Source organism: Rhincodon typus, chromosome 9 (assembly GCF_021869965.1).
Source record: "Rhincodon typus isolate 14 chromosome 9, sRhiTyp1.1, whole genome shotgun sequence".
Lineage (NCBI taxonomy): Eukaryota > Metazoa > Chordata > Chondrichthyes > Orectolobiformes > Rhincodontidae > Rhincodon > Rhincodon typus.
Genome location: NC_063340.1, coordinates 36,446,566 through 36,460,681, shown reverse-complemented (window position 1 = coordinate 36,460,681; position 14,116 = coordinate 36,446,566). Strand labels below are relative to the sequence as shown.

At 39.0% G+C, this 14,116-nt stretch overlaps 1 protein-coding gene across 2 annotated transcripts in view; it reads right to left on the bottom strand.

The window, feature by feature from the left end:
- Positions 1 to 7,392: 7,392 nt before the first annotated feature.
- si:ch211-130h14.4 overlaps positions 7,393 to 14,116 on the bottom strand; it is a 121,683-nt gene continuing 114,959 nt past the window's right edge. For both annotated transcript variants that reach the window (XM_048601484.1, XM_048601485.1), the window contains 3 exons: positions 13,807 to 13,973; positions 8,648 to 8,762; positions 7,393 to 7,503 (listed from right to left, as the gene is read on the bottom strand). In XM_048601484.1, the coding sequence (XP_048457441.1) occupies positions 7,426 to 7,503; positions 8,648 to 8,762; positions 13,807 to 13,973 (360 nt within the window). In that variant the 3' untranslated portion in view covers positions 7,393 to 7,425. The remainder of the gene's footprint in view (positions 7,504 to 8,647; positions 8,763 to 13,806; positions 13,974 to 14,116) is intronic.

Sequence of the window (14,116 nt, the reverse complement as noted above, 5' to 3'; positions counted from 1 at the left end):
CAGGACTAAGCAGGGTAAGTCAGCACGGTTTTATGCATAGAAAATCGGGTCTGTCAAACTTGGGTTTTTTTGAGGACGTAAACAAGAATACAAATATGTGAAGAGCGGTAGATATTGTCTACGTGGACTTTAGCAAGGCCTTTGACAAGGTTCTACATGGTAGACTGGTTAGTAAAGTTAGATCACATGGGATCCAGGGAGAGCTACCCAACTGGATACATAATTGGCTTGATGGTAGGAGACAGACGGTGGTGGTGGAGGGTTTTTTTTTTTGGACGAGGGGCCTGTGACCAGCGGTGTTCTGCAGGGATCGGTGCTGGGTCCACTGGTTATTTGTTATTTATATAAACAATTTGAATGAGAATGTAGAAAGTATGTTTTGTAAGTTTGTGGATGACACCAAATTAGTGGTATGGTGGACAGCGAAGAAGGTTATCAAGGAGTACAACAGGATCTTGGTCAATTGGGCCAGTGGGCCGAGGAGTGGCAGATGGAGTTTAATTTAGATAAATGCAAGGTTTTGCATTTTGGTAAGAGACTGCAGGGCAGGACTTCTACAGTGAACGGTAGGGCCTTGGGTCGAACAGAGAGAGACATAGGTCACAGGTAGACAGTGTGCTGAAGAAGGCGTTTGGCATACTTGCCTACTTTGGTCAGAACATTGAGTATAGGAATATTGGGACATCATGTTGTGGCTGTACAGAACACTGAAGCCACTTTTGGAGTACCGCATGCAGTTCTGGTTGCCCTGCTATAGAAAGGATGTTGTTAAATTGGAAAGGGTGCGGAAATGATTTACAAGGATATTACTGGGACTGGGGGTTTGAGCTAAAGGGAGAGGCTGGATAAGTTGGAATAGTTTCCCCTGGAGCATAGGAGGTTGAAGGGTGACCTTTATAGAGGTTTATAAAATAATGAAAGGCATAGATAAAGTGAATAGTCAAGGTCTTTTTTCCCAAGGTAAGGTAGTCCAAAACATGAGGGCATAGGTTTAAGGTGAGAGGGGAAAGATTTAAAAGGGACCTGCGGGGCAACTTTTTCACACACCGTGATGTATATATAGAATGAACTAGCAGAGGGAGTAGTAGAGACAGGTACAGTTACAACATTTAAAAGACGTTTGGAAAGGTACGTGAATAGGAAAGGTTTAGAGGATGTGAACCAAGTGCAGGCAAAAAGGGAGTAGTGTAGTTTGGGAAACCTGGTCGACATGCACAAGTTAAACTGAAGGGTCTGCTTTAATGCTTATGACTCTAACCGCTGCTGGCTTTTCTTGGCGCCCACTCAGCTTTCAGCAGATAGGTTCAAGGACTTATTTTGTGAGGCTAAATTTAGAATTTACTGTAAAAGCTGTTACCTGGTTTCTCTGTAAAATGTAACTGCAAATTTAGGAAACCAAATGGACTGGAGAAACTAAGATCTAGGAATACAGGTAGGTAAAATACTGAAAATATAGATGTAAGTAGATGAAAAAGTGTAAATAAAGTATAGATGTTCATTTTGAGATGCTACAAAAGCAGTCGGGTAATATTAATGTTCGATTTATATAGTCTTGACTAGCTTGTGTAGAGGATTGACTGACTGGCAGAAGGCAAAGAGTAGGAACAATGGGGTCTGTTTCGAGTGGCAGCTGGTCATCAGTGGAGTTTGCAAGGGTTGGTGTTGGGACAGCAGCTATTCACATTATACATTAGTGATCTGGACGAAGGAATTGAGGTTATTGCTGCTAAATTCACAGATGACACAAAGATGGGTGGAGGGACAGGTAGTATTGAGAAAACAGGGAGGCTGCAGAAGGAATTGGATATGCTGGGAGAGTGTGGGCACGGAAGTGGCAGATGCAATACTATGTGGGAAAAGGAGATTGTGAACTTGGGTAGGAAGAATACCGGCGTTGACTATTTTCCAAATGGTGAAAGGCTTCTGAAATCTGAAGCACAAAGGGACTTGGGAGTCCTAGTTTAGGATTCTCTTAAGGTTGACATGCAAGTTTGATTGGCAGTTAGGAAGGCAAATGTATTTTGATACAGTGGTTGTGGAAGAGAGAGCAGGTTAAGAAGAGATAGTTGGAGTGGCAAGTAACTCACCACCTGACTCCTCAAAACCTGTCCACCATCTACAAGGCACAAGTCAGGAGTGTGATGGAATACTCTCCACATGCCTGGACAATTGTAGCCCCACCAACACTCAAGAAGCTTGACACCATCCAGGACAAAGCAGTCCGCTTGATTGGCACTGCATCCACAAGCATCCACTCCCTCCACCACCGATGCTCAGTAGCAGCAGTGTGCACTATCTACAAGATGCACTGCAGAAATTCACCAAAGATCCTTAGACAGCACCTTCCAAACCCATGACCACTTCCACCAAGAAGGACAACGACAGCAGGCATATGGGAACACCAACACTTTCAAGTTCCCCTCCAAACCACTCACCATCCTGACTTGGGAATATATCGCAGTTCCTTCACTGTCACTGGGTCAAAATCTTGGAATTCCCTCCCTAATGGCATTGTGGGTCAACCCACAGCGGTTCAAGAAGGCAGCTCACCACCACCTTCTCAAGGGCAACTAGGGATGGACAATAAATGCTGGCCAGCCAGTGACACCCACATTCCACAAATGAATAGGAAAAAAAAACGGATTGTGTCATGAGAGTAGGTTTGCTTTGTAAGTGTGCTTGTGTTTAAAGGTCTTTCACTAATTGTGGGGGCTTTTGTGACAGTAAATTAAAATATTATGTGAGCACATAACATAACTTTTTCAATATTTTGATTGATTTAAATTAATTTTCTGTAGTATATTGATATCAATACTTGACCTGTCCTGTGACTGTGGTAAATGGAAAGTTGAAAAGTACTCTAGCTGTCTTTGGAGAGGGTTTAAAAGACTACCTCACTTGTTGCATCCAGTACCTTTCTGCCCTCAGCTATGGAGTTCTCCAGGACTGAGATATGATGGAGATGTCTTTGTCACACTTCATAGTTTATTCCTGCTTTTCCAACATTGGTACTTCAAGACACTTAAAAGTAAAATCTGCTTTTTACGGCTAGGCAGGCATTTCAGCCAATAATCCTTACATACATTACAATTCAAAGGGTTTACTGTAGAGGGGACTCATCCAACTAACAATTCAGCATTCTCCTTTTATAAGTTGTTTGCTGTTATAGAGTTATACAGAAATGACCCGTCGGTCCAACTCATTCATGCAGACCAGGTATCCTAAGCTGACCTAGTCCTATTTGCCTGCATTTGGCCTACATCCCTCTAAACCCTTCTTATTCTTATATCCATCCAGATGCATTTTAAATGGTTTAATTGTACCTGCCTCCGCCACTTCCTCTGGCAGTTCATTCTATACACAAACCACCCTCTGCATGCTGTTGTAAAAGTTTCTCTGATGTGAGTGACAACGGGCAATCAGTAACTAATTTTCTATCCCTGAGAGAGTGCCTTTTCTGGTGATTTTTAAATGTATGAATGTATGATTGGCTCTTGGGGAACTTACTGGACACTAAGTCAACAAAAGGTTCGGGACTGGAGTCCAGGATAATCTATGTAGATTTATTGAATTAAATTTCCATCAAATAGTTACGTTACCCTTTTTGGTACATTGTCTTCCCCTTGCATTCTTGTGGACAAAACATCACCAATGGCAGTGAATGTGCTTATTTTCCGTTTTGTTTGGAAATGATAAAGCAACATCAATACATTATGGATGAAAATTTGAAATGGACTTACAAGTATTCTACTGAGTTGCTGACCTCTGGTTTTTGTTTGCAAAATTAACATTACTTTTAAAAAAAAGTACAACTGAGAGTTATCCATTGTGTAGCATATTAATTCTAATGTGGGCCGTGAAGTAAATTGTTACTAACTATGCAGTAGGAGATCTGGTGGTCCAATGGTAGTATCCCTGCTTCTCAGTCAGCAGCTCTAGGTTCCAGGCCCACTTTGAAACTTGACCGTAAAAGGCATCCGTGGATATGGCCAAACAGGTTGGCTCCTTCCAATATGCCTTTGGAGGATGGTAAGAGCTGGAAGGTCTCCCAGCATGCTGGAACCTGCAGCCAGCAATGGAATATTAGGTAGCATCTTGCTATGCATAACCACAGACCAATGTATAAATATCCATGGTCTTCACCAATATCCTCTTGCACATGATATCTGGACACTGCGAGTTAAACACTGCAGATAGTTATTAACAAAGTGTTTTGTTGATTTTTTTTTTGTATAGCATGAGTTGGTGAATTTGCAGCAAATGAATTTATCACTTCAAGCTGTCCTTCAAATGGTTGTCTCCTTCAACAAGGTAAGGCATTGTTTTAAAGAATTGAACAATGTAAAATTATTCCTCACATCTGCCTAGTCTTGAAATCCGTATTTTAAAGTTTTGTTTGACTTTTTTAAAATATATTTTTGAATCTGTTTGTTACCTTATGTAAACTCAATGGCAAATTAATCTGTGTAGACCTAATGATCCATGTTTTCTGATAATCAGGTGGAGGGTAACTGATTAAAATGCATGGATTACTCAGGGCAATATGATAGAAAACTGCAGTCAATTTATTTAGATTATACATTTCAGTTATGATTAGACAACCCAGTTTTGCCCTTGTTTCCTTTCTCCAGTGTCAAATTGTAAACATTTGTGTAGGGCAATAACCACCCTCTTTAATTCTAATCAGTGTTCATTTAAAGTGAATAGAGTCCATTGCCTTGTATGACAAAACAGTGTGATGTCTAGAAATAAAATTTTACAAGTATTGAAATGACAGGATGGAAAACAAGCCATTTTTTTAAAAGATCAATTATTTTTCACCTATTTCCCCATCTTCTCCAAGGCAATTAAGGGAAGGCAATAAATTATGGTTTTTGTCAGCAATGCCCACATCCCATGAATGAGTAAACTTTTTTAAAAAACTGCAACTCTGCTCCAAAATTACTTTTTGGATTCTTTAGACGAAAATATACTTGTAAAATGTGAGGCTGCAAAATCTTGCACCACCTTTTTAATAATCCATATGACATGGATAACAAAAGAACAATGGTCGTTCTTGTGCTTAAAGCTAAGCATAATTTCACCTAGTGCAAGTCAAAACAATAAGTCAGAGTTCAAAAAAGAAGCCAACTCTTGACTAAAGTTCATGAGAACCATTGTGGCCTTATCCTCATTTTTCTCAGTTGGGCTACATTTGTATTAAATGAGATTTGTGATGGCTCATTGATAATACTGTTACCACCTTTTTCTTTCTCCTCTCTGTGAGAAATTGTGGTTGCTTTCTGCATGGGTTAATTTCACCTTCTCGTCAACATGCATCTATTTTGCTATGTTATTTGGGTCTTCCCTAGTGACTGTTCTCGTGGATCATCCAAACTGATGAGATTTTTCAGCTATTGCAAGTTGCAGACATTAGTATTCAAATTAATAATTATTTTATTTCAGATTATTGAGGAGGTCAGCCAGAACTCTAATCACCTTACAGGTTAGTGCTCTGTAATGAATCACTGTTTTAGTCACATACAATTGGTTGTCCCTTCCTTCCTGCCATTGAAGGTATCGCTTTGGGTGAAAGATAGTGGCCCAGAAATTTTGATCAGGATGGGAAAGCCTATTTCTTACCCTGAGCAGATTTTTTAAAAATCCACTTATCTTTTCATGACTTCTGTGCTGGAGATTCCTGGACAGGGGCCACCTGTTTGAACCCGTTCATGAATCCCTGCATTCAGCAGCACAAGAAATCATTGTCAAAACCATGTCCACTTTCACAGTATTAAGTACAATATTCTGTTCAGACACTTTATGAAATTCAACTGTGACAAGGTTGTAAATGGGTAGTGGGATTAGGGTGTCTGCTGGGGGAGGGTGGGGTTTAGGATATCAGATGAGTGATGTCAGGGAAGTGGATCATGTCAGATCCAAAGGCGTGAGATTTTTGGAATGCTATTAGATCTCCTACTGTGAAGACTGATAAAGCATTTATTCTACACCACTGCATTATCCAGGTTCGCCCACTATTATTCCCTTGGCCTCATTCTCTAAAAGGTCTATGTTCATTTTGGCCTCTCTCTTCCTTTTTTATACATTTAAAGTTGGGAGGGTTAGGTTAGTGGTGAGTCGGTGACTCAGTTCAATAGTGGTCTAGGAGTTAGAACAGTGTTTCAATCCTTCAGTCCTATTTTCCGGGCAATTATTGAGTTTAAAGGAATCAGAACCTTCCAAATTCTCCAATTTTAAAGGGCTATTTTAGAGTGTTCCAGTTGGAAGGAATTGCCAATTAGAATTTTTAATTTCCTGGGTAACTCCCCTGCAGTCAGTTGCATGGCTATTTCTGCGTTGTCCTGATGCACAACACCAATGTATGCTGCTGCAATGACTATTTGGTAAAGGCTGACTACAACAAACTCTACTTTCATGGCATTCAGTAAATTGAAAATTGAGGTAGAAGGTATTAGCAATTGGTTACTATTCAATTATTCTGGCTTGATTATGAAATCTATATGTTGAAGATTGGATTACTTCTGATCCATTTCCTGACAATCTTGCAATTTGGCTTGCTAGGCAACAGAAAGCTTACCAGTGCAGCCAAGTATATAAGTGGTTTTAACTGAGCTCTGGCAGTACCCTCCTATTTTCAACCTGTGTCTTAGTTTTCCCTACCCACTCTCTATTGTTCCTATCTCGGTCAAAAATTATGTTTGTATGTTATTACAAATGATGCCACAAGTATCTCAAAAATATAATTTACAGTTGCAATTTATTAACTTTTTTTGTACAGAGCTCAATAAAGGATGGTCGACTTTCTTCAGGGCACAGAAGTGATCAAGAATACAAAACACTGCAGAAAGCTAAAATTCTGATGCTTGGACGGGGTAATATTATCCTCTGAAAAGCATGGAACTGTTGAGATATCTATGTTCTGTAGTTACACATTTTAAGAAGACCCTGCTGCATTTTGATATACATTGTAATATTGCCAATCTGATATTTGTCTACATGATGCCAATAAACAACTTGAGTTTGGAATATATTTAAGAAATAGATTGAAATGACAAACCAAGATGTAAACAAGAACAAAGTCAGTATAACAAAGTTTAAATAAAATTGAACTAATTACATCTCCTAACTCTATATAAACTAAAGGTGGACCCATATTTCACATCTTCTTAAAAACTGGCATACACTTTTAATAATGGGTAAACATGTTAACTGCAGTTTCTGAAAGTGCATGGATTTAAAGACTGTTTCAACAATGAGTCTGAGTTGTTACCTGACACCAGAATGATCAGATTTATCATCAGTGCTGCCCCTCAATTCAGTGAATGTAATGCATGACTTGTAAAATAACAAGTTGAATTTTTTTGCTATTTCTTTTGATTACCAAAATAATTTGTGCTGTCTTTAAGCAATATTCTGTGCTGACAGTCAGTACTGAACCATTGGCTTCTCCGATATTTCTTTGTCTGCATAGTTTATCCAAAGACTACTGGGACGCTTGGCTTCCTAAAAGACAAAATCATTGAAGGCAAATTTTACAAATTTTTATTTGCTTTTATGTCATGATCTATAATAAATATATAGACTGGTGAGGCAATTAACAGTTCTCCTTTTTTATCTATAATCTGGTGAAATCCGGTTGACTATTCTACACTAAGATGTGGCCTAATAGGCCAAGTGTAGATGTCAACTAACCATCCTGCTTGAGCTGTGTCTACTTATTCTAGGGCTTTTGTGTTTTGGATCAGGGATTTCAGAGAACAGTGCCAATGCATCATTTTTGTTTATAGTCTTCAATAATCCCTACCAGGGCCTGTTGGAGGACTAAGTTTCCTTTGAGAGTTGCATCAATCCTGTTATGGAACATATATCCTTTTTAGTGCTGGTACTGCTGAAATTAGGAATACTATATTTGAAACAGCATGTTATCACAGTAAAAGCACAATAAGATTTTTCCAGTATACTGAGTTTACTGCAATGAACATGGTTTTCAAACTGGTGAGTGAAAAACAAAGGCTTGCCATCATCACCACGCTTAGGGGGTAAATGTACTGTGAAGTTACACGGTATAAGCTGAGACATAAGAGTGCTGTTATTTGCTTTGGAGCAGACTACTTAAATTGGGAACGTATGAAGGTGCAGTGCAGTATGGCCAATAACCCAAATACATATTGCTTCTGGGTTCATGCACCAAGAAATTTCAGAAGACTACGTGAAGCTACCTGTACCTCTAAATAAAGATTTGACCCATTGATGATGTAATGATTAAATCAGAACTTTATTTGCAACACGTTGTAAGCAAGTTGCTGTTTTACAAATTAATGAGGAATTATGGAACATGGTTGCACGAGATTTTTCTAACAATCCATTTTTTTCCATAAACAGTAGCTGTAATTTAATGCCAAATTCCCTCGTGTCAGTGCTTCAACAAGTGGTAGGAACCTAGGTGTATCAGTGTCCCTTTAAAATATTATTTCAACAAAAGATTATATATCTAAAATATGTAATCTAAAAGATTAAGTATCTTTGAAAAAATTGTGTATAAACACGAAGAAAAATGGCATTTGTTAATTATCTAATATTTCTCATTGGTAGTCCATAAAATTCTCTCCACTGCTTATTTATAACCACAGCAACCAAATATACTCACCAAAATATAATAGTTGTTTGATAGAATGTCTTCAATATTCAAAGGCACATAAACATTCATAGAGTCTGGAGGAACATGGCTCTGGCTTTGCTCATTGAGTTCATGATTTACAGCTCTGTCAGGCAAGTGTTACAAGATTTAGAGCAACAAATGTAATGCATTATGTCAAAATATTGACCAATGGATAAAACATGTTGAATGATACTCTACAAACTGCTTAAAGTACAGGCTACGTTCTCTCTGTAACAGGCAATTCTACAGATTTATAACATAAAATCGTTATATTTTTAAATCTAGTTACTGACTCATATGTGGCATGTCCCTTCTGCAGGCCATTATTGCCCATCCCTAACTGTCCTTCCTAGAAAAGGGAGGTAAGCCTGAGTCAATTTGAACTGTTACAGTTCATCTGGTATAGGTACATTCGCTGCTGTCAAGGGGTTCCAGGATTTTGACTCCGTGATGGTGAAGGAACAATGATATGGTTCCTACTCAGGATTTATGGGAGGGGATCTTGCAGGTGAAGATGTCTGCTTCCCCTGTTCTTCTAAGTAGCAGAGATCACAGCTTGGGAAAGTGCTTTTGAAGAAGTGATGGTAAGTTGCTGTTGCACATCCTGTAGATGGTTAGCCTTGTGTATTGTGGTGATGAAAGGTGAATGTTGATGGTAGTAGGTTGCTGATCAACATAATTGCTTTGTCCTGGATGGTCATTGGTGAAGCAGCTGAAGATAGTTGGGCCTCCGCTGCTACCCTGAGAAGCTCCTGCAGAGATGTCCTGGAACTCTGACTTCCAACAACATAAACAATGTCTTTTGTACTAGGTATAATTCCATTCCAATTGATTCAATCAGCTTTTCTCCTCTTCCCTGTTTTGTGAGGATTCCTTGATACCAATATCACATAAGGAAGTCAGCTGTTTTATTTATATTTGAAACAAATCCATAATGAGGCCATAAGCCATGGGCCTAACAGGACCTAAATTGAGCATTGTAAGAGCATGGAAGCTGGAGTAGATCATTCAGCCCTCGAGCTTGTTCTTACATACTAGATCATGGCTGATCATCTACCTCAACATCATGTACCCATGCTATGCCCGTATCCTTTATGCCATAGCTAGAAATATATTCATCTGTGTTGAACTTATGGATGAACTTTCACAGTTTTCTGATGTACAGAATTCCAAAGATTCACCATCCACTTGTGTGAAGAAGTTCCTCCTCATCTCTGTCTTAAACTGCTTGCTTTTTAATCTGAAACTGCCCCCTGCTGTAGGCCCCTACAACCACTGGAAGCATCCTTTCTGCAAACATTCTTAGCTAGGGCCATGGAAAGTTTGGAGCACGGGTCTTTAGTATAAGTCTTCAGGTATGTTTTCATATCCTAAGTACTTACTGTATTCAGTGCATTCAGCTATTTCTTTACAGCACTTGGTGTGAAATCAATTTTTTAAAGACTGGCATCAATGATGTTGGGAATCTCAAAGAGGTTAAGGTAGATCATATGTTTGCACTGTTGACTGTGGGTAATTGTTAAATGCTCCAGCCTCATCTTTGCATTGAAATGTTGGACTCCCCATTATGAAAATGTTTGTGGATCCTTCTCCTCCAGTTAGCATTGAAATGTCCACCCCATTCACAACTGAATGTAGCAGATCTTTGATTTGATCCTTTTTAGTTGTGGAATGTTTAACAGTATGGTGCACATAGAGTGCATAGACCATAGCAATAATAGTCCATGCTATAAGAATAAAAATCTCGTCATGTTTTTGTAAGTAATGTTTGTGGGGTAATGTTTCCGCAAGTACTAAACTTTTGGGAATTTGGCAAGTGACAGGATTTTAAGGGTTGATCTCTTCCTAAAAGGTTATTTAGGTTCTGTGATTTTACTCAACTTTAACCCTAAATGTAGATTCTTTCACTGTTAGTCAGTGAAAGCTGTCTGATGTAGGAGCAGTTGTGTAGTTAGTTCAGTGGCTGTTTAGAACTACTAGTTACTGTCAGTAGTGTATTACTTGGATCTTCAGAAGTTCTGGTAGCATGAATTTAGCTGTTTTGCACAGTGTATGTATCAGGAGCACTGCTACAGCATATTAAACACAGATTTGGAAGTGTGGGAGGGTTCTATCCTGCTATTTCAACAAAATCAAAGGTTGATTAGAGAGGCAATAAGAGACGCTGAGATGTGAGAATTGAAGTGTAGAGACATTCTTTAAAATTGGGTGTAAAACTCAATGTTTCCAAGTTTGAGGGGCAGCTGAAGTCACTGCAGTTACATCAGGGCAGCTTAGAGGTTGGTGGATTCTGTGTTCCTGAAGCTGGCCACTTCATAGAGTCATAGAGCTGTACAGCACAGAAACAGCCCCTTCGGTCCAACTCGTCCATGCTGACCAGATATCCTAAATTAATCTAGTCCCAATTGCCAGCATTTGACCCATATCCCTCTAAATCCTTCCTATTCTCTAGATATTTGGCTGAATGTCTATTGTAATAACCATACAGTTTTGGACTAGGAAACTGATGTATGCCAGGACTTTCATTCTTGATTGTTGCCTTTAAATTTTAGTGGAAAGTGCATCAATTTGGATAACATAATGCCTTTTAAATGTTGTAATCGTACCAGACTCAACCACTTCCTCAGGCAACTCATTCTATACACTCGTCACCCTGTGTGAAAAAGTTGCCCATTAGGTCCCTTTTAAATCTTTCCCCTCACCTTAAACCTATAACTTCTAGTTTTGGACTCCCCAGAACATTCAGGAGAATAGCCATTTGTGGCCATTGGAAGAGATGGAAAGTGCTGGAATAATGAGTCTGTACCGTTCTGGATAGTACTGTGTTGGATACTGCTGATGAAATATTCTGTGAAGGGAAGGAGAGAGCCAGAAGTTGTGCCTCATGTAGATAACAATGACATTGAGAGGGCAAATAGTGAGTTCTTAAAGTCAGAGTTTCAGAAGTTAGGAAGGAAGTTAAAAGCTGGGACCTCGAAGGTAGTAATCTTGGTTTTATTCCCAATACCTCACACCAGTGAGAGTAGAACTAACTTGAAGAAAATCAATGAGTAGTTTGTGGTTTTGGTGCAGAAGAGAGGATTTTGGATTCTTGTAGAATTAGGACCAGTTTTGAAACAGGCATCTATTCAAATGGAATGAGTTGCCCATCAACAGGACTGACAGCAATGTCCTTGTGGAATTGGTTCAATATTTGGTAGATGATTTTAAACAATTTAAAGGAATATGGGCACCAAAACATAAATGTGGAAAAAACAAACAAGGTGTATAATCGAGTGAATGTATTCAGTAGAACTAGAGAAGAAAGTAGCATTATATTAGACAGGAGCAGTCAGAGCTACAAGAAATTATACATAGAGATTCAGAATGCAAGTATGGAAACATGTAAAGTATGGTGAATAAAATTGGTGAGTAGTGGGCAAAAATAATCATGTGGCAATGATGGAAATTGGCACTAAGCCCTCACCACTTTTAAGCGAGTGTTCAATTTTGTTCATGAGGCAGGAATTTTGTGAGGTTTCTGGGATATCTACCCGTAAGTGGAACTGGCTAGGTTAGGAATATCTTGTGTGGAATTGCTACCCCATGGGGCATCCTGGAAATGGGTTCTAACTGCCATTTTTGAGGCCCTCTGGAGGTAGCCCAGCATCTCAAAAATCTGGCCCTTTATGCTCAAAAAGGTAGAGAAGAAAGGAAGGAACAGTCAGTGACAGTGACAGCCTGATTTGAGAGTACATTGTAGTATTGGAAAAAGGGAATGAGTGGTCAAGAACAAAATCCATTTTGACAGAGTTGAGAAATAAAAAAGGTACAATCATTTTACTGGGGGAATTCCATAAGTTTCCAAATACTGAGAGGGGGAGACAAATCTGCAAGACATCACATGAGCATGAACTATGAAGTGATATCTGGGAGGGATGGGTTTAATGACCCAAACATTAGTTGGGATACTATGAGAGCAATGGAAAATTATTTCTGACATGTGTCCAGGAAACCTATTTTGGCCAGTATGTTTAGTCCAACTCAGAAGGAGTCATTGCTGGACTGGTGCTGGGAAAAGAGGTGAGCCACATGAACCAGAAGAAAGTGGGAGAACACTTAGATAAGAGTGATCATTGTATGTAAGGTTTAGACTAATAATGGAGAAGTATGAACAATCAAAAGTAGAACATTTGTGGTTAACTGATCTCTGGATGAATGACTGTTGTAATAACCATAGTGTTTTGGACTAGGAAAGTGATGCATGCTAGATTTTTCATTCTTGATTGTTGCCTTTAAATCTTAGTGGAAAGTGCATCAATTTGGATAATGTGAGGAAAGGATCAGGCTTGACAGACGTATTTTGTAACTGAATAATCTGGATGTGCCTAGATTCACATGATGATTAAAACAAGATTCTATGGGACATCTGGCGTAACCCCAGCAAAGAACATGCCTTCAGCAGCTCAGGAAGAAAATGACAAGTTAAGGAAGAAACTGCTTCCATGGATTCAATGTCTATCCGTGCACTTACACAACTTTTTTTTTTAGAAAGTTTGGTTGAGCTGCATGTCTGCAGAAATGGGATTCTGACCTTTGGCTCAATGTCAAAGTTATTGCCTCTCAATTTAAAATGTAGTGTCTTCAAACACAATTCCATAGGCACAAGCAGGTAATTCAGACTGACATCTCAGTTGACAGAATTGTTGAACTATTGGAGATGCTGTCATATAGATGAAACATTAAGCTCAGGAGAGAGAATTAAGAAATGAGGTGAGACTGGCAATTAATGATAATACAAATACATGGAATAAGCTAGCTGCCACTCATTGGTGAGATTCAGAACTTGTTGATGAAACCCTAAGGAAAAAATCAGAAATTATTTTCTTGATGTTGAGAATCTGATTATGCCATTTTTGTATCTTCCTAACTTTCTTGCCACTGCCCCCATGCCACTCAAGGGTGTGAAAAATTTTGCCCTTTATTTCCATGCAAGTACTTAATTAGCTCTGAAGTGCTTTTAGATCATGAAATGTGTAGTTTGTTTGTTTTAAAACCACCCAAAAACATTTGAATATGGAGTTTAGCATAGAACACTTACAATGGAAGTATATTCAGAAATAACACTTAGGAAGTCAAGAGTTATTGAATGGAAGCAAATCACTTACTCAGTATGCATTCCTCCAGACATTTCATCCTGTTTTTCAGACACTTCAAGATATAATGAATTTGGTTCCTCACAGAGGTGAGCAGCACTGAGGGTTAGACAAGGGCCAATCTTTGTTCTTTCACTTTGGGTAACCTTTTCAGTTCCATCAGTCTCTTGACAAAATATCTAGAATAACAGTTGGCAGTATTCAACTTGACTGTTGCTGGAAAGTGACATATCACATCTTAGATAGTAGGAACTGCAGATGCTGGAGAATCCGAGACAACAAGGTGCAGGGCTGGACGAACACAGCAGGCCAAGCAGCATCA